We start from the raw sequence: 21932 nt of genomic DNA, 5'->3' as shown, positions 1-21932 counted from the left end.
AGAAGATCAGCCATATTATCAGTACCCATGATCTCAGATATCAAAAATGAGTTTTTTAAGTACAAAAAGTAGAGTGGGAGCCCTAATTAGGGTTTCTGTTCCAAATGAACCAGCAAGGTATGAACATGGCATGAATAATGTTGATCAAGTATAAAGGAAGGGATTGGAAATGGCACATTCAAAATTTCACCTAAATTGAAGAAGTAAAAATGGCAGATGATCAGACAGGTTAGTCAAAGCTCAAAGTTAGACAAGGAAAATGACAGACGGTCAGTCAAATTCGCCCAAGTATGGAAGGTGTTCAGGCATGATCAAGGTTTGCCTAGGAATAATGAAGTTGTCCAAGTATCAGCAAACTCCTATCATCGGTCATCTAACTCATGACAAGAGTTACTCAAACTCCTACCTAAGGTTAAGCTTATTCACAAAAATGTCTGACAATCTTCTAAGATCACCTTGGTGTAATGGCTTCCAAAGTTGGCATGGCAAGGAAAGATGAACTCAAGTCAAGACAACATGTCAAGCACAAGTTAAACTCCTACCTCCAATTACCTAACTCATGGTGAGGGTCAAGCAAACTCTTATCTTTGGTTAAGAACAAGTGAATGAAGTTGGCATCATGTCTTCCAAGTCCACCCTACATTGGCACATGAAAATTAGCACATGGAATGAAAAGTTCACCCTACCAAGTAAGCAAGCTAAATTCCACCTAAGGCATATGCTAAGATGGAAGGATACCTCCAAAGTCCGCCTTGTCCTAGACACGTCCAAGTTAGCCCATGCAAATTGGAAGAAGGTTGGCAAAGTCCGCCAAGGTTTAAGAAAGAATGTCTAAGGCGATGTAGGGTCCACCTAGGTTGGCATAACATGAATAAGGATCATCAAAGTTTGAAAAACATAAGACCCTCCAAAATTCACCTCAGATTGAGAATTGCCAAGTTGGCAATAATATGACATGGCACTTTGATGGTGTGGCATTTGAAAGCAATTAAAACTTTCTAAAACATGATGGAAGCTTCCAAGGATGAAGTTTGAATTTCTTAAAGGAAGAATAAAACAATAAAACTTTCTAATTTTGCAATCATCTTCCAAACTCCCTTCTAGAAGAAAGCAAAGGAGTTTGAACTTCCTAAAGGAGGAATAAAGCAATAAATCTTTCCTAAAATTACTTTCTTGTGTGCCAAGCAAGAGGTTCGAACTTCTAGAAGATGGAATAAAGCTTCTAGAAGCCACCCAAGAAGCTATAAAGACAAGGTTTTACTAACACTTCTCTTTGTCAAATTCGTATGCTATGAGAGGAGCATAAGTTTAGCTCCAAAAATCGCTAAGGGTGATCAAAGTAAGCAGCTCTCAGATATAAAAGATAATCAGATTCATGCCAAAACTTGATCATATTATCAGCTTCACCTTGAAGAAGTAAAGCAAATACAAGGGTTTGAAGGAAAGAAGTTTGAATTCTTCGTAAAATTCGCCTAGGAAGTAGGTCCAAAGTCTAATTAGAATATCAAATTTTCAGAAGGATTTGCCATGGAGATGAGAAATAAAGCAAATCCAAGGGTTTGAAGGAGACAATCAAGACGTTCAACAAGTTCGCCATTAACAGCAGATTGAAGGTTTGTTAATAATATTTTGAATTCACCATTGATCATCCTTGAATTCGCCTTGGGAGGGGGAAATTATTCAAATCTACACAGTCTCCTTAAATTTGCACTTCACCCTATCCAAAAGACTATCAAATCCGCCCTTGATGAGAAAGTAAGACAAATTTGGAGAAAGACACATATCCAAGACTCATCCTAGATCATCTTTGGCAGCAAATTAAGATATATCAGATTGGAAGATTTATAGGAATAAAGTAACATGTCATAAACATATTCCAAATTTGCCTCCCAACCCCGCCTTGATTAAGGAGAAGGTTATTCAAATTTGCCACAAGAAATATAGTTGAAACTTGTCCAAAGATGTGGAAAGTTCGCCATATCGTGTTCCATGAAGATGAGAACTACAACCTGTCTAAAGCATATTAATTCCTCCAAAAAAGAAAACATTCAAAGTTGAAATTTGTCTCACAAAACATGGCAAGACATGATCCAATTCCACCTAGGGTTGAATAATGGAACATCACACAAGATGAAAAAAACTTTAATATGATAGAAAGAAAGACAAATTGTCTGGTCATCATAGGAATTCTCCATGGACAACAGGTACAATATCTTCTAATCCGCTAAGTACAAGAAGGATGGTTCAAATTTTGTCCAAACGAGATTAGATGGTCTGGTCATATTCCTAAATCTACTCATGATAAGAGGACATATGACTATCCAAATTCTTTTCAAATTCAGCAGGACATGGGGAATGATGTCCAAACCCTGCTAAACTCTAATTTGTAGTTAATAAAGGTGGCATGAGCCAGTCAAACCCTTGTCTAGGGTTGAAAAGTATAAACATGTTGAGGGTTTGCTTATAAAGCATGAAGATTCACCAAAAAGACAATTGTCCAAAGGTCCTTCCAAGATCTCATACAAGACATGAATTGGCAGGACAAACAAGATCCAAGTTCAAGAAAGATAAAGGAATGTGATTGTCCAATTGACATGAAGCATGCCAAGACATAGGATGTGCAAATTGAAATAAATTCCTTCCAAAATCACAAACCCTAAGGCATGAAGAAATTGTCCAAATCCTTACAAGTTAATCATACACTAACACATTGATTCATCCAGGCATAAATGGAATATGTGAAGATACCTAACCAAAGACTTAAAATTTAGAATAAATTTGCCATGCCAGAAAGATAAAATTCTAATCACATTGCACATAAAATCAGACCAACATATTGGGGAATAAATTTGGCACTTTTCACATAAATCAAACCAAACCCCTTCACTTACAATTCGTTTTTTCGTAGAAACTTAACCTTTTGACATACTGAAAGTGATATTTAAAATCATAATTAAATTCTGAAAATAACATGGAGTTTTCATGTGTTTTTATAGGTAGCAATGAAGTTCGCCAACAAAGGAGTACAACTAAAGTCCAAAATCAAATCCAATTGAAAGAATATCACTGACACAGACCTCGGACATGTGGATATGGAGAAATTCAAGAAAAGAATGTATGAACATGATGGGCACATTCCTACACCTATTGCCCACAAAATGATGCAGAATGGAATTGTCCAGGCAGCCAGATTCCCACCAGTCAAAGAATGTGTTGAGCTAATAGTTGAATGTTCTTTGCACTATAAAGCACAATCGAGAGAAATCATTGCACCAGATGGAAGAGTCCTGCTAAATCTTTCAAAATTGTCCATCCAAGAGACATGTGGCATACCAAACCACAGTAAAAACACCTACAAGACTAAAGGATAGACCCAGAGGGTCTATGATAGTCAGTTTGAACTTTGTGCTGCGAATGTAAACAAGTCTTAGCTTGAGAAAAAAAGACCTCAAGGAAAAGTGTCGAAGTATTTGTTGCGTTCATTCTTCAAGGAAGAGTATGGTGATATCATCCTACTGTTGAATATAGTAATGAGCAGCTCTAAGGGTCAGCTATTCGAAACATGGATGTATTATTTCATGGATGAAATCATCTCAGGAACCAAGTTATTCAACTGGTCCTGCATAATCAACATTAACCTTCATGAACAGTTGATGAACTTGGAAAGGACAAACACATTCCACATGAATTCTTACATAATTTATCAGTTGGTTGCAACTTACAGATATTCGGGACTGATTTGTAAAGGCATAATAGGAAGTGGTGAGAATGAATTCCGATCAGATGATTGTTATCCTCAGCTGCAGCTTAAGGACAAAAGTTTCCAAGCCCATGACACATTCTTGATGTACGTCACAAGAACATTGCAAGGAGGTACCCACAACAGACTTTCTCACGAATCGAAAAGTCTAATCAGCAGGTACGGATCCTAGTTTATCCAGTTTTCAAAGTTCACTTATATCAGAATCCAAGGTTTCGCTGGTCGTCCTTACCAATTGCCAATCTACCCAACCAATAGGATGGTCCTGTTGGAAGTTCTATGACACTTGGAAACATATCAGAGCTTCAAAAGAGTAAGGCAGAAGGCTGCCATATCTTTCCCATTCTTCATTGGAAATATGGAATAGTCTTGTTCAACTGCGCACGCAACTGAGAGTATCAGGCTAGACATGCAGTAGTATCCTTTCATATTCTACCAATCCATAACTAATTATGATCCTCACAATAACATCAGATCAACAAAGGAGGAAAGATTCAGACATAAAGTAGATATAAAATATTTTTGGGCAAATGTTGCTGACGAGTATGAAATCAGGAAAATGTTATATCCAGGCTATCAATAAATTTCGTCAGAGAGACTCAACCTTTTCTCATACCAAATCAGTTAGAAGATAGCAGAGAGCACACTCAACCTGGCTTGATGAGCATGCACCTCTTACTCATATAAAATGGTCAGCACCAGAGCATACAGACTTGACCACCTTGATGCAGCCAATCATGACATATACAAGGTGGTGGATTAATCAGTTGTGTCACAGGCAGAAGCAGAAGAATATAACTTTGACTTATAATCTGATGGGAGTAGCAGAAGGATATTTTTCAAATGAAGAAGCAACACAATATGCCAGACCAAGCGAGAGTGCTAAAAGGAAGGGGAAGGAAGTTGAGAATGAAGAACCTGCTCAGAAGAAGCAAAGGATAGAACCATCTCATTCTACCACATCAAGGAATGAGAAATGCATATTAAATGTTGATGAATCGTTGGCTGAAATAGAAATTCCTTCTTCAGATCATGAGGAAAATGCAGAATTAGTCCATAAGGAAGACGAACGGCCACCATCTCCTATTGGCATAGAAATCCTAGAATCGGAGCATTACACATATATTAAAGAGGAAGAGTTTCAAGAAGGGATGATTTCTGCTCTCCAGGGTATTGCACGTCACATAGAAACGAAGGAAGACCAAGAGGTAGAGGGTATTGAGCAGCCCACTGTTCCTGAATGGTTGAGGGAGAGATTGAAGATGAACACACCAGTAGTAGAAGAAAAAGAAGAAGATGGCATAGCATCTATTTCTTGGCTAGATTAGAGCAAACTGTTGTGAAGAAGCCAGCCAAGAGATTTTCTACCATCCAGAGAGATGAGACAGGCAACCGCATAGTACAGATAGTTGTGCCTAAGGTGAACAAAGCAAATGGAGACATTGCTCCTCATGAGTATGAGATCACCACTTTTGACTTAGGTCCAAGCACACAATCCCAAGTAAAAGAGGACTTAGACAATTCAGTTGCATCCAAGAAGGCAAAACTGGATGAAGAGACAGGAAAGAAAAATGAACATAAGAGAGAAGTTGAGCGCTTGAAAGAATATATTCGACAGTTGACTACTAAGCCACTTGATCAAGTCAATCCAGAGGTTCTCCCACTTTTGGATTCACAACAGGTAGTCAAAGGTTCTGAGGAAGATGCAGTAACAGCCAGAGAAACTACAGATTGGATAGAAAGTATAAAAGAATAAGCAGTCAAGTTCGTAGAAGGAATTTCATCAACCTATGATCAAACTTCTTCTTTGCTTTCCAAGATTGAGAATATGGCAGAAATATGGGTTGACTTCTAGGATGTCCACGATAGAATCATTCCATCCCTTAGAGAGCTGAAAGGAATCTCATCTCAAGAGTTGGTTAATCAGAAGATAATTGAAGCAGGGGCTGCCTATGATTTCAACAATTGGCATTGGACACTGGTTGCATAGAATGAAGTCTTGGAGAAGGTGAAAGATGATGTTGATAGAATAGGACAGATAAAGGCGATTCAAGACAAGATCTTCCTTGTAGTTACAAGAATGATTGGGAAGGATACCCTCTGAGAGAGTGATATGCAATTGGAGAATTTGAAGGTCAGAGTTCAGGACGTCTTCTTTGCCATCACAGGACCAGCCTTGAAGAATAATTTGGCTAAGGCGTCAAGACTCATGTCCATTAAAGATGTCTTTCACAAATAGGAATTGGACTGGGAGATCACCTTTGCTTTGTGTGCAGATGACTTGGAAGGATTAGAGTTCAGGATCAACATGTTGTCGCATGTCACCATGGAGGAAGTGGACAAAATTATGTCCAAATTCATTGAATGTCAGAAGAAAGTAATACAATCCTAAAAAATAGCATCTTCAGCCACTTGTCTCGTTTGAAGTTGATCTTGGATTTTATTTTGGAAACTTTATCTAGGGTTAGGTTGTCTAGATCTCAGTCGTTGATCTTAGATTGATCTCGACCATTTATTTTGCTTTCAAAAACTCTAAATAAACTCACTCTCATTTTATTTCAGTGTGGAGAGATTTATGAAATTGTTGCGTAGAGCTATTTGAGTAATAAAAAAATCATTATCAATATTGTTTTGAAATCCTTTTATTGCTAAATGGTTGCATGGTTGCATATTCCCTTCAACATTTAGATTAGATTTGCTTAAGTAATTTATTTTCAAGTTGTTAAATGAATGATAGATCTGATAAGTATTGATTGGTGAAATCTTGCTCATACTTTTGTTGGATGGATGATTTCCTTTCAATGTGTAAGGTTAGCCTGAGCTTTTAATATGGATGTTTAACTTCTACTTGGAATGATATTGTTCAATTGTTGGTATTCTTCCTAAGTGTGAAAATCTTAAGCATAATCTTAGAAGATCGTACTCGCTTTGCGTGGTTGTCCGAATGTGGTGAAACAAAGCATCGTTAACAGTTTCACCTAGTATTTACCGTCTCTTGAGTTCATAGGAATAGCTTAGAAGTAGTTAGAATTCCTAAACCCTCAAATTTTTTTCATCTTTTTGAAGTCCTAAACCAGAAAGCTCAAAAAAAAAAACAAAGAACATAAATTGTTAAATCTGCCTAAGTTCAACTTGTGAATGATATTAGTTCTCAAGCGTGAGTCCCCCTTGAGATTTTCAGCAGACACTACCCAAGAAGTTATCCCACTAAAGTTGCTTGTTCGCACATATAGACCTTGGAGTCGCCTTGTGGTCTTTCTCGCAATCTTGGCACAAGTAGTGATTTTGTTCAAGAGAGGATAGAGTATCCTTGTGGTATTTTATTATAAGTGTTCAGTAGATGATAAAACGTCCACCAATAGGTACCTAGGTCATATTATTTTACATGAGGAAGTCAAGGTAACCCTCACAAGATCAAGCACATTGTAAAGAGAAAAATGCCTGTGACAAGAATTTATGGTGTTTCTTAAAGATTGCAAGTTACTATTCCAAATTTGAAAATAATGATTGTAGCATAATATCACCTCTCATAAAATTGTTATATAAGCATTCCTTTTGATTGAATGAAGCAACTACCAAGGCATTTAAGTAACTAACAAGAGCCATGTGCTTAAAACTAGCTTTAGCTACTCTAAAAAATATTTAAATATTCTTTTTGGAATGTGATGCTACGAGACATTGAATAAGACCATTGCTCATGTATGGAAGACTCAACATTTGAGAGTTGCCAACTCAAAGGTCAAAATTTACCAAAGACTATTTCGCATACATGCAAACAATGAAGGCCTTAACTAATGGGCAACATTTACGTAAACACAAATCATGATAGTCTCAAATATTTCTTGGAATGAAGGTTGTCATTTGAAGAACAATAAAAAGTCACAAAGACATTGTGATGTGACTTTAAGATGATAGATAAGAAAGAAAAGGTGAATGTAATTGTTGATGTTTTGTCTGGGAGGGATGAACCCACAATCATTATTATATGTTATTTCCATGTTACAAGCAAATTGGGTAAATGAAGCCAAAATTCTAGTGTAGATAAATTTGCATGGAAAGGTAATGCTTTATGATACAAGGATAGGTTGTACCTATGTAAGAACTCAACCTTTTAAGTTTAGGGAGTTGACAAAATTGCATCCTTCTCAATAGGTAGATGCTCAATATTTATGAAGATTTACCATAGAATCAAACAAGATTTCTTTTCTGATGGGCTCAAAGAGAATCTTCAAAATTTTGTAGAAATAAGGGTGGACCATTAACTTTCAAGGGCTTCTACAATCCTTATTTCAAGTTAGATATGGGAGGAGGCATCCATTGATTTTGTCAACAATTTGCATAGATTTCAAGGAAAAAATGTCATCATAGTTGTTGCGGATCATCTCGCCAAATATACACATTTTTGTGCTTTGTTACACTCATTTGTAGCAAGAGCCTTTATGGATACTATTATAAAATTACATATCAATCCAAAAGTCATAATAAGTGATCATGATCCTATACTAACAAGTAATTTTTGAAGCGACTTATTTGCATGTTTGAGCACTCAACTTGCTTGTACTTCGTCATATCATCCCCAATCTAATGGGCGAACTAAGATGGTCATCAAATGCTTGGAGTATTATCTCTAATTTTTGCTTCTGAAAAACAATAGAGATTGGGTGCAATGGTTGCCACTAGCGAAATGATGGCATATCACTTTTTTTCATACACCATCTAAAATGTCTCCATTTTTGGCACTATATGGTTATCACCCAATATCAAAACTCTGAAAGGTTTGCAAAGGTGAAGAACACATTCAACATCAACTAAGGTCACTAAAACAACAAAAGAAGGATAACAAGCTTAAACCCATGTATTATGATACTCCTAAGGAATTGCAATAGTGTAGCATAAATTGGAGTCACCCATATCAACAAAAATGCATCTAATCTTCTATGTTTCATGCTTTAAAAAGGTTAACAAATGAAGAGTCACAACACATATTTAGTTACCAAAGCTTATAAGAAGAGCAAAATAATTTTGAATCCTAAAGGAATTTTTCAAACATGCACTAAGTAGTTACAATGGAGGGCAATCATGAAATATGAAGAGATGGAAGAACTATACACTTGAAGATGCTATATGTAAGAACCAAGATTTTGTGTAAAAACATCCACAACCAATAAATGTCGAGGACAACACTTCTCTAAAGAGAGGGAGTGTGCTACACCCTTGATCCTTTAGTGTGCATGGGATAATAAGTAGTTAACTTGTGGGTACCTTAACTTGTATTCAAGTTACATGATCATTTGTAATCTTATTAAGCTATTAAGTCAAACATGGGTGGCATCCAACACAGAATAGGATATACATAGGAGCTAGTGTTTACTTAATGATCATAATATTGCCAAGTGCGGTCTTATTGGAGATATTTGGAGGTTTGCCCCCTTCATTAGCCATTTGCAACCCATTTCCTATTATATTCTTCTCTTGTGCAAGTCATCCCACTAAATAAGGATTCACCAATCTAGCTTGACAACCAAAACTTCAACTTATCAAGCAAATTTTGCTTATGGAATCTAACCTCCATCAAAATATGCACAATCCTCTAAAGGATACCTCCAAAATAAATGCTTTTACAAATCCTAATAAACAATATTGTAATGCAATAGCTGAAAACTGATGCACCATTTTATTCGAGACTAACTTCTAAAAACAAGCTCAAAGAGAAATTATTCCTTGGTAAACTATTGTAGGTGCTTAGGTGAGATCAAATATATCTATAAGATAGAAATCTCCTCTATCTTATGACAATTTAGCACATCCTTTTCCTCCTAATTTCAAAGCCCCTCACCTTCCCTTATATGATGGCATAGGAGATCCCGCTACTCATGTTTGAACCTTATAACCCTTCTACTTGGATTATGTTTACAATGATCACATACTCTGTAAGCTCTTCCCTCATTCACTCAAGAAACCTGTCATTGAGTAGGTCTACACTTTGCCACACACTTCCATTAGAACCTTTAAGATGATCACCAAAACATTCATTAAACATTTTCAAATTAAAATCTCCCTTCAAGTTAACTTTATTAACCTCGTTCATTGGTAACAAGGGCCTAAAGAAAAGATTTGCAACTGTCCTCCGCTTTAGCTCCAATTTAGCTAAGATGCATTAGTATCTCCTTACATAGAAATCCAATGTGTTCTTAAATAATCTCCCTCCATTCGTTCTTGAGAAGATACTGTTACGATGGGTACAGCACTTTAACAATGAACAACTTCCCTTGAGAAGATAATGTGGAACTTCATGTGACCCTTTGGTATTATGAGACCAAAATGGACAACTTTATCAAGGCTTCTATTAGGACACCTCCTACCATAACTTCAAATTCCCAAAAAAATACAAAACCTTACAACAAACCTCACAATCAACAACAATACAAAGTAGTTAACATGGTGACAACTACCATTGTGGGACTAGCATTCTAGGATTTGCATCAATAAACTTCAATATAAGTAAACTAAAAACATATATTGATAACCCCTTCTGAACATCACATGCAATGATTCTTGATGCCTCCCAATAAACTAACATACACAAACATTAATTGTGAATTTCATCAATGCACTGAATTTGTAAGTTTTCAATAAGCATTCCTTCCAATGTTTTTGCATCAACATACTTTCTTTAGATATGATACATATGGGTGTAGATGTTCAAATTTGGTACCCACTGCGGACCAAGCTCATATCATATATCATTGACAAACAAGGAAGACTATTTTTGAAGAAAATGAAATCTTCATATATTAAGGTTATTGCAAAAGTTGCCCCAAACCAAAGTTTTTGGATTTGAAAGTTGAAACATGGAAGACCAAGATGTATCATGTAGTTTAAATGCATTGGCTAATTCAATTGAAAGCACAAATCTTTCAACACGTAGATGTTCAAGTTCATTAAGGCTGTAGAATTCAAGCAAAAGAGCTATATTGCAATGATCACAAGTGTTTTACCCATGTCAATAAAAGAGAACGAGTATGTGCAAACTGAGTTTCTTTGGGAAATCTTGGAATAGAAAGAAACAACCACTAAGATGACACCAGGCAAGTTGCAATACAGCTTGTTTAAATATATAATCCTCACTTTTCAAAATCTAGAATAAAACATAGATGGTCAAGTTCATTGGTATTAATCACATCAATCCTAAACGGATAAAAGAAAAGTGAAATTGCATTATTTATAAATTATTCAAAGTTCCGAAATTAAATTTGAAACCCAAATAACAAAGTTCACTGCTGATTTCAGATCTTGCACAATGAAAGAGAGGAAGAATTATGATTTTATAATGCAAAATATACCATGATTAAAAATTGATCTACTTACTTTCTGCAACATGACATACAAGAATAGTTGGATAAAATAACTTCAAAATGAGCACCCCCACTTTGTGTAGAAAATTAGATATTTTGACTTCAGTAATAATAAATTGACGAACAAGATTGGATATGCATAGAGGCCTTCTCTGCAACTCTCAATTGCAAGGCCTTTGACCTATGCATTCAAGTTGTTTGATAATACTCACCTTCGAGTACGATCAGTTAAAAATAGAAATGCTATAATGAATCACTCCTCAACTAAGGATGAGCCAACAAACTGGGTAAGACACTATGATTAGCAAAACTTAAGAGGAAATGTACCTGATAGCTGACCAAAAGCTGATGTAGTACACAAAGCATTTCACTATAAAATTACATACCAGCCTTGCTTTAAAAGAGCCTAAGTTTAGAACTCACTCAGAAGTCAAACTTCCTGTAAAAGGCGTGACAATGGCCAGCTTTTGAGAATATCATTGACCTTGGCATCAATGGTTTTACGAATGGAAGGTGCACACATCCCAGCAGCATAGCTATTCAATTTTGTAGCCATACTGGACCTTGCAAACTCCTCTTCAGGCATCATTCCAATGAGTTGGAGAAGTAATGAATTCTGCCTGAGCTCAAACTTCTACAGGTGCAAAACATACACAAAAAAGAATTGTGTTAATAATCAGTATACTTAAATACTATGATTGCTGATTCCTAGTGATGTTAATAGCGAAAAGTAATATTTTAAATTTACAAGTTAAAATTTTGTTGCAAATGGTATTGACCCCATCATACTACATAAAACATATAGAGATGGCCAAGTAAGCTTCTACGCATTACTATTACGTACAAAAGACCCCTGTAAGGCCCCTTCACGGATAAATTCCCTAGAAAAGGGGCATATTTTCTGTTTAACATAGTTCTTTCAAAAGAAGCTAGCTTCCAGAAAGCAAAAGTTGAACAGATTCTTGTGCAACAAATTTACAGTAAGGCAAACAAGATGGAATGGTACAAACATAAACAAGAAGAATATGGCCATGATAACTTGACGAACAAGAGCAATCCATAAATATGGAGCTCAGAACTCTAGGAAATAAGATTTTATCCAGCCTTCAAAATGGACAAACATCGATGAACTAACAAAATGGCATATTCAAAGCATATATCCTTGATTGCCCAAAAATGAGCTTTCATTCCCTGCTCAGAAACTTACAAAATGGCTGAATGCATAATTACAGCCTTAAAGAATTCTCTGCAATGAACAACTCTCCAGGATTCTGATGACAACAAGATCATCCTAAAAGGTTTAGTCTGGATTACATAATAAAAATCAACCTTACATTGGTTCAAGCAAAGCAAGAAAATTCATAATGCAGCTGTTAGTCTTAGTGTGTTCTGGCTTCCACAAATGGCCACCTTGGGGATAGAAGAGTATAAATAGGTTCATGTTTCACAGGATAACTAGCTCATTTCACAAGTGGATCAGCCTACAAGCTCTTGCTATAAGTTGGGCCATTTGACCAACCTAACCCACAGCAATCAGTGTTGAGTAAAGTTTGTTTCTAAAGATTCACTTTTCAGTTTACTAGATTCATTATCCCTCCCAATTTCTCTACAAACTAATATAGGCCACCTTGGGATAGAAGAGTATAAATAGGTTCATGTTTGACAGGATAACTAGCTCATTTCACAAGTGGATCAGCCTATAAGCTCTTGCTATAAGTTGGACCATTTGACCAACCTAACCCACAGCAATCAGTGTTGAGTAAAGTTTGTTTCTTAAGATTCACTTTTCAGTTTACTAGATTCATTATCCCTCCCAATTTCTCTACAAACTAATATGGATAGAAGATAAAGTAAATGCATGATATAAATATATAACTCTTAGTCTCAATATGTATAGATAACTTTCTTTTTTCAGTTAGGCAATTTGGAAGAGATGGGATACGAGGTTCTAAAAATCTTTTTTAATTTGGCTAGGGTAAATACTAAGATTGCCCAGTTCCTGGAAGCAGATGCAAGTTAGTCATGCTCAGATGCTGTTTTCAAATTTGGGTTTTTCATAGTTCCAGGTGCATCATATATAACTTGAATTCCCTTTGTGTGTAAATGCATCTGAGAGAATATAGATCATCAAAAGGGTAAAAATATAAATAACACCAGATTTCACAAGATGTCTTGATATCCAAATAACAAATTTAAAAAATTGACAAATCATTGACTCTTGAAATCTAAAATTAGAACAGGCTAGCTGTGATACCAATTGAACGTATCATAGATCTGCAACTCAGATGAATATATTCCATTGATCTCTAAAAGGAATCTGTGCCCTGATTCGGAACAGACCCATTGATCCTTATTTTGGCCCAATTTCTTTTATGGAATGGTGTAATGTCCCCTATTGGGACTTTCCTAAAATTGCCTTAGAATTCCCAAATGAGGTATGGTTGATGTTGGGAGATGTAAATTGTCAACTTAATACCTTGAATTAGAGACTGCAACCATGTTAGTTATCAAAGATAAATAAACATATAATCCAACAATGTTACAAATAGAATTCTAGTCTCTATTACAATATTCAGAATGTACATATAGGATTCCTTTAAGGTTCTACCCAAACAACCCATCATCATTATGGAGGACCAGTTGGGAGATCATATAAGGCGCCTCAAGCCGTTCCATCCAGCCCAGGAGCACGGAATGACAACCATCATTCGGCCTCCCAGCCCCACTCAGGGTGTCTCTACCGGAATGGCTTCCTAGCTACTTGCCTTCCTCATATGCATTATCTCCCTCCATACAGAATGGCATATTAGATACGAGCTTTAAAGGAATCGACATATCTATCTTATTATGCAGAGCCAAGACAGTAACAAGGATAACAATATATTTAAATATAACAGTAACCATGTGTTATCTAAATAGTATTCTTATTTCATATCAAATAGAAGACAATAACAGTTCAGCCTGATCAGAATGTTGTGCATTATAAATCATACCAAAATACTCAGATCAGTATATATACTGCTGTCTTAATTAATGATGATGAGACTGAAGTTCTTTGCTTTTCAAATGCTTAATCTTTTCTTATCCGATGCTCTTTCCTTGCTTCATGGATTCCACCCAGATTTTAAGATTCCCTATCTAATTCCAGCAAAGAATAGGCATTGCTTTCATACCTTATATCAGTTTCCACACAAACTTATTAATTCCTGGCTGACAACAGTAAGTCAGATTTCAGCCTTTTACTGTCTTATTTTCTTATTTGATATTGAATGCTTATTTTCTTCCTATTCCAGTTAGGTCTGATTTTCTGATTATAAATTTAATGTTTCCTCTTCTTATTTCCTATTTCATTTCATTGATCAATTCATGCCCCATCTCCACTGAGTTGATCTCCCTTTTATACCTTCTAATTGAGGGAATCACAACCTTTCATGAATGTTACCTTTTGAAAGGGTGTATCCCTCCATCCTTGATTGCTGGTTTTGATGTTAGACATTTTGTCATTGATGTCAAGTGGTTTTTGTCAAGCCTATGTCTCTCAAGCTAGAGGTTTGCTCAGAGTTTTACTGGGATGAGTTTGAAGTGCATTTCGAGCTACTGTTTATTCACTACATTTTCTCAATTTCGGTTGAGATGCCTGAAGTGCTTGAGGTGTGTGTGTGCCTGCTTGAGCTGCCTAGGTGTCTGCTTCAGCTGGCTGTGTGCTTACTTCAGCTGTTTGTAAGTTGCTTCCTTAGTTGCCAAGTCAGTTCAATATGACACATCATCAGCTTGACTTTTTCAAAGAATCGATGTAACGCATATTCTAAGTTAAGTGGAAGTTTGGCGATATTATTGGAACCGAAAGAATTATAATATGGAGTATGCGGCTCATTAAAAAAACATATTCATACTTGGTGTTTCCTTGGATTAAAGTCACCTTTTATTTATCTTTTAGTAAGCGGTTCAGAATATTGACAAATGGCAGCTACTTCCTTTTCAACGCATATACTCCACTTTTGGGCGGTTTGTTTGAATGAAATTAATTCATTCAATAATTCCTTTTGGTGCGTTGGCTTCATTATTCTGCTACGTTTTTCTAAGTGAATGCACAGCACTCATTAAATGCCTTCCACCTTTTCGTAAAATATTCTCTGCTGTTCAGGTTTTAACATCTTGTATTTATAACTATTTTGTTATGACTGCAGCGGGTGTAACGACTTGTATGAATGGGATGGCTCCACTTTTTGATATAACGCTTGATGTAGAAAAAAAGAAAGAATTTTAACGTCCACGAGGCCAAGAATAGTCTATGGGACAACCTCTCCAATCTGAACCAACTTCTAAAGAGCAGATCTCTGCCTATGCAAGTCGATGATGAGTGCGCCCAGCTTCTCTATGCTCCTTGCTGACTAAATTATACCATGTGTTATCAGCTAAGATATTGACAAACTTATCCCTGTTGTCTTTAAGTGCTTCACACTCCAACATAAAATGTTTTTCAGTTTCCACCCTCCTAGTGTTGCCAAACAGGCAAACTCTTTCTTCCCAAGTCTCTTTTGGTCTTTTCCACCACCCGATCTCAGATCGAAGTTGGTGAGAGTTGGTTCTAAGCTGAGCAATGAGGATTTTAGCTCTCCAGGATATATTAGCCCCTATATAGACTTTTTGGAGATGATCATAAGTGGGGTTGAACCCGTTGATATAGTACCATTTCTTTCTACCTAACCCAATACCCCAAAAAAATTTGCAGAACTTATCCATAACGAATACCTTTAACTCCTTGTTGTTCGTGGGACACGCACTCAAATAGATGTTCCATTTTTTCAACCATTTAATGTTTTGCTGCATCCATGACTTCTTCCTTTTGCACAATACATCATTGACAACAACCTTAGGCCATCTATCTCCTCCTAATTGCTCGATTCTTTTTAAATAGCTAATGAGACGCACCATAGCATTTGCTTCAATAGGGGCAGCTCCCACTTCACTTAACATGATATCATATGGAACTGTACTTTTAATTTTGAACTTGCTTGTGATTAAACGGTTTTGAATTCTCTCTATTTGCTTCCATTGAGAGACTGAGGTACTGCTGGCCCAAATTTCACATCCATAAAGAAAAACCGGCAACACCAAAAGCCCAAAAAGAGTTTGGATGGTGCTCCAGTCCCATAGCTCTGCCTCCCTACACTTATTTTGAAGAGCATACAATGTTTTCCAACCTCCTAAAGTTCTTTTCCACCTGCAACCTTCCCAACTAAGATTTTTGTTAAAATCAATCCCAAGGTATTGTAATCTGTAACTTCTTCAAGAGTGCTGCCTTCAAAGTAAAATTTATGCTGCTTTTGTTTCCTTTTATTTGAAAAAACCATGACTTTTGTCTTGCCGATGTTAACTTGCATTCCCACCGTATTACAAAAGCGCTCAAGGGCAAATAAATGCTCTTGCAAACCAAGGGCAGATTTGGCAACCAAAATGAGGTCATCCGCATAAAGAAGCAGCCTTATAACAAATTCACCTAGTTGAATACCTTTGCCATTTTGCATGTTTAACCATTCTTCAAGCTTGTCAATGAATAAGCCAAACAAAGTAGGAGAAAGAGGACACCCTTGTTTGACCCCAATATCACTTCTAAAACTGTTTAAAATGCCATTTGAAGTTCTGATTTTCACTTTAACATCTTCATAAAGCCTATGAACAGCAGCTCTAAGATGAACCAGAATACCAAGTTCTTCCATCCTATTCCAAAGCTTATCTCTAGGGACCGTGTCAAAAGCCTTCTTGAAATCAACAAAGCAACGAAAGACTTCTTCCTTCTTCTCCCAAGCTTTTTTAATGATGTGTCTCAAAGTAATACCATGGTCAACTGTGGAATGCTTAGGTCTGAAACCAGCTTGACCCTTTCACATTTATGATTTTCTTCTGCCCATTTGCTGATTCTATTTTCTATCATGCTACAAAAGAGTTTAACAAACAAAGGATTGATCATTATGGTCCTATAGTTGAAAGGGTTATTAACATCGCCGCTTTTGAAAAGAGGTACAGCAAGACATGTTGTCCAATCTTTAGGAAACCCATGGAGGATGATGTTATTGAATATTTTTGTAATATGAGCAAGGACATGCATGCCCCACTTGAGATATTCTGCTTGAAGCTCATCTAAATCTTTAGCTTTACCAACACTCAACTTCTTAATACCCAATTCAATCTCTTGCGCAGTGAAAAGATTTGTGGAAATGTTGACCAAGGGCAAGGATGCCACCTCCATGTCATGCTCATAAAGCAGCCTTGCATAATCAAACCATTGTGTAGACGTGATATTATTTTCAATCTGCTTCTTCCTTGGTTGAAGCTCTTTCCAAAAAAGTGTGGGATTATTTTTGCCAAGAAAAATTAGCTTCTCTCTCCTTGTGATCATAAAATCAGCTTTCTTTTTCTTTAAAATCTGCTTGTAAACTTTGATGTCTGTCTCTTTTTTATTTGACTCTCTTAAACTCCTTCTAGCCAGTTTGCATTCCTCATCAAACCATGCATTCACCGGGAAACAATTTGTCTCAGATTTTTTGTTTTTTGTTCTTTTGCACTTTGAGAGAGCCACATGTATCAGATTAGTTAACATATGACTGTTAAGACCATGACAAGTAGTTTTCTCCACCTTAAGAAGCTTCTCCAAAAAACTTCTGCGAGTTGGTAGAAGACCATAACATGGGTTTTTAATTATAAGCCGTCGATACCTGTTTGAAGCGCTGACAGCATTCCAAGTTGAGGTATATCATGTTGCTCATAAAAGAGAGTGGTATGGGATATAAATTATGAATGTCATTTTTCAAATGTAGAGTTTTTTTTTAATAAGTTCGATTTATTGTGGGTAAAAAACAAAATCTCTCTTCTTGGCTGAGCCTATATTCTTGGTTTTAGCGGCTATACTTAGACATAATATTATGCCCAATAAAGTTTTCAATCTGCAGATTTTGGAAGGAATGCGTGGAGTTTATGGTGTAAGTTAACGGATGTGTGCGCTGAGATTTCTTAAATAAATTCTGTGCTGGCAGTTCATGTGCGCAGTGGCTAAAGATTTTAGAGCCGTTTCTTTTACTTGGAGTGCTGGGCAGGTTAATTGAAAAGCTGTTTTTTTTTGTGTAATGGAATGATAATTTTTTTAGAAAAACCAAGATTGTGGTCTTTTTTGGAGGGAATATAGTTGCCGTTTTGTTGTGCTGTGTGTTATGCGGATCTGCTAAGAAAAGGGGGTGAACAGATTTTTGAGCTGTTTTCTGAGGATCAATTTTTTGTTGAATGGAAGATAACAATCGAATGGAGTGAAGTTTTTTTTAAGGAGGATATATGTACAGTCAGATTTTCGAATGAGGATCTCTCAATACATATTTTTTGGGATGAAGTTGATTCTGTGCAGTATTTTAGACCTTTATGCTGCACTTGGTTCGATTGATTGGGATTCATCTATACAGGAGTAACTGAGCTGAAAAGATATAAAAAATTAAGGTGTCTTACTGGATTGGGAAGCTGAGTTTTCAGAAACTATCGGTCTTCAGCCAAAGGTCACAGGAGCAGTTGAAAAGTTCCAATAAAGTTTTTTTCTTAATTGTAAAGCTGCTTCATTGCTAATTTTCTATGTGAGCCTGTATTAGACAGAGGTTGGTGCCTCTGATATTGGAGTTGGTGCTCTGATACTTTTGCTTTGCAGCAAGTAGGTGCTCATCTTTTGTAAGTTGGTGCTCTTTTATTTGGAGGTTGGAGCCTCTACTGGTCTCAGTTGGTGCTGGGAGGAGAGTTGAAGCTCTCTGTTATGGCTTTGTAATCGGGGTTGGTGCCCATTCAAGTTAATGAAAGTATTTTAATGCCGTGGTTTTTCACCCAAAAGGGTTTTCCACGAGAAAATTTTGAGTTCTTGTTTGGCGTTATATTTACATTTTCATAGCTTTATGTTGATCAGTTTTGAGAATGCTTAATCATTGAAAAAGTTGAAACACTGATTCACGCGCCCCCCCCCCCCCCCTCTCAGTGTTTCCTGTGTGTTTCTCAGAAACAAAAACTACCATAACTTACAGTGACAAATATATGGCATAAAGGAAACAAGTATGGAAAACCGTAGAAAAGCTCCAAATCCCAATGCCCTTACAATTTGTAATATTGCATATCAGAATGATCAATTTTGACACAGAAGGAACAAATTCAATGGAGTGGGCATTTTATTTTTTAATTTTTTTGGCTTAGTGGCCATTTTATTAGAATTGATATCATAAAAATGAGGGATAAACTTGGCAGACAAGCAGCACCTAGTGCCTTTCAAATGGGAGCCCCACAAATCCCATATGACGAGGTGTGTACAGCTACCACCAGACCATCTGGGTGTCAACCTTGGGATCAAGAAATCCACCCAGTGAAGACTGCACGAAAGACCACAGAGGTGTATAACACTCACTTTTCCCCTCTCATCACTGCCACTGTACTTCACTGCCATCATTCGTCTCAAAATGATACAGCTTAGCATTTTTCTTAACATAGAAGATAGAATTCCTGGTCCATAATGATTAAATGACACACTGCAAATATTTATGGGTCTTGAACAGGCTGAGATAACAGTGAGACAAACTGACAGGACTAGTTACTCCAAACCTTACCACAAAATAGTGGTTTCATAGCAGTTCATATTTCACTATATATTAGTGGAAGCTGGCAACATAAATTTAATACATGCATGCCTAGCTATGGCATTGTAATTATTGTCAATCTTCTGAATCTTCCAGTTGCTATAATATCAGATCATCACCCTGGAAGTTCCCAATAACATCAGAGCCTTTTCCTACTTAATCAGCAATTATGATGTTGCAATTCACTTTAAAAATAAAATAAAATAAACAAAAGACACACAAATTGGATAGATAGTATCAAATATTCACTGCCTAATATTTTTTTGTCAGAAGTGTTTTCATTCACCTATCTGCTGGATTGAGATATGTCTTTTCATATTATTTTTCTTATCCTATCTGCTGGTAGTTCTGGCATGTGGAAAAAGCTACCTGGCTTGAGACAAAGTAACCGGTACTTTTTGGACTTTGATGCTCACAGTAAAAACCTATTGGCTAATTAAAAAATGATTAAGTAGATGAAAACTTTCATGGGCAGTTTTTATAAATGATTTCCATACAATACCATCAACAAACAACCAGAAATGACAACTTCTACCTGATGTTCAGGTTCAGCAGGATAAAAGGTTTCAAATTCTTGAATTTGTGTTGTTACTAAATTGTCCCTTATTTTAGTTTGTTCTCTTTCTTTGCTCAGTGCAGCCAGCTTAGCCTCATCATTCCCACTAGTAAAGATGATAGACCTGCTACACACAATAACCAAATTCAATTTTATTTTGACAGGAAATACAGCATTTTAAAATGTCAGCAGGCAAAGGTCAATTACCTGTATTGATCACCCACATCAGGGCCTTGTCCAAAAACTTGAGTGGCATCATGATTGGACCAGAAAACATTTAATAACTGCTCATATCTAATCAATTTTGGATCATATTCAACCTGCAATGAATATTTTAAGATGAATACTATCACAAGATCAGAATTTTCAAAATATCCAAACTTACAATAGGATTACTGAAAAGTAAAGACTCAAGAAAAAAGGTAAAAAATCAGAACACAAAATAGCAAAACCAAAGTTTGTGTTGATTACAATCAAAGAACAGGAAGAAATTATATTAATATCCAGAGAAAACAAAAATAATTCCCTGCACTGCTCAATGTTTCTTTGGAATGTGCCAAAGGCATCTCAAAGATTAAAAACAAAGGCTAGACTACAAACAAAGCATGTAATGTCAAAGGGATTAAACTAAATTGGTTAAAGCATTGGGTTCTCATTATGCAGACCCAAGTTCAAATCCCCAAAGTAACATCTAATCAGGAATTCTAAGCCATAACTCTTGGTCTTCTGTTGTTGGCTTCTAGCATGGATGTGACTTCTAAGGTGGAAGTCTAAGGTGCGACTCTTGGTCTTCCATTGTGAGTGTCCAGTGTAGTTACTCGAAAGGAGCTAATTATTAGTAGATACTAATGTGAGCCATATTGGTACACTTTCCTCAATATGAAACAAAGCATGTGACAGGCAAGTGCAAGTTGTCATGTCCTCTTTTCCCCTAAGGTTTTGGATTGAACCATAAGTCCATTTTTCATTTCGCATGGGCTTAGGGAAAGTAACATAGGGAAATGTAAGTGTTTAAATTGGGTGCCTAGATTATGTGGGCCACATGTGTTATATAACAAACTAATTATTTTAAAAATAATAGTGTTGGCCAAGGATTGTGTGTGGGTGTAATTGGGAGGGGTGGGAGAAAAACTTGAAATCAATCAAGATAGGCATCAAGAGTAGGCATGTCTGTTAATCCATTAATTTTTATTGAATAAATTGGACACCCTGTTCCTCTATCACTGGAGATTGGAGGATGGAAACCCCCTGCTTTCATAGCTGGTTAGTGGACGAAACCCATTGAACCAATTGCAATCAATTCCACACAAGGATTGTAATTGAGCTTCACTAGTTTGCTGTTCATGTAGCTATTACAGCACTTGTTTGTCTGAGTTCATGGTGGCTCTCTTAGCACCTGGGGTTTGTAATTCTGAGGTGCCCCCTGTAGTACCCTTGGTTGTAGAATCATCATATTTCTCAATAATAATATTGCTGCTAAATGCTTGGTAAACCTAATTCACCATAAGTGCAATTTCTGTTGTAATAAAAGGAGTAATCAGTTATTGCGAGGAGTTGCGTTGACTATGCATTTTGCAAGATTTGATAATTCATTTCTACATTATCTG

General features: G+C 36.4%; 1 protein-coding gene across 2 annotated transcripts in view; it reads right to left on the bottom strand.

Annotated features, from left to right (window-relative positions):
* Positions 1–11155: 11155 nt before the first annotated feature.
* Positions 11156–21932, bottom strand: part of LOC131067536 (peptide methionine sulfoxide reductase A5) — a 31208-nt gene continuing 20431 nt past the window's right edge. The window contains exons 2-4 of one of the 2 annotated variants that reach the window (XM_058002581.2): positions 20533–20645; positions 20305–20452; positions 11156–11749 (exon numbers count right to left, since the gene is read on the bottom strand). In XM_058002581.2, the coding sequence (XP_057858564.1) occupies positions 11546–11749; positions 20305–20452; positions 20533–20645 (465 nt within the window). In that variant the 3' untranslated portion in view covers positions 11156–11545. The remainder of the gene's footprint in view (positions 11750–20304; positions 20453–20532; positions 20646–21932) is intronic. The other variant, XM_058002591.2, reaches the window with a different exon arrangement.

This window comes from Cryptomeria japonica, chromosome 5, assembly GCF_030272615.1.
Source record: "Cryptomeria japonica chromosome 5, Sugi_1.0, whole genome shotgun sequence".
NCBI classification, from domain to species: domain Eukaryota; kingdom Viridiplantae; phylum Streptophyta; class Pinopsida; order Cupressales; family Cupressaceae; genus Cryptomeria; species Cryptomeria japonica.
The sequence above is the reverse complement of the archived record's forward strand: the minus strand, read 5'-3'. Positions and strand labels throughout refer to the sequence as shown.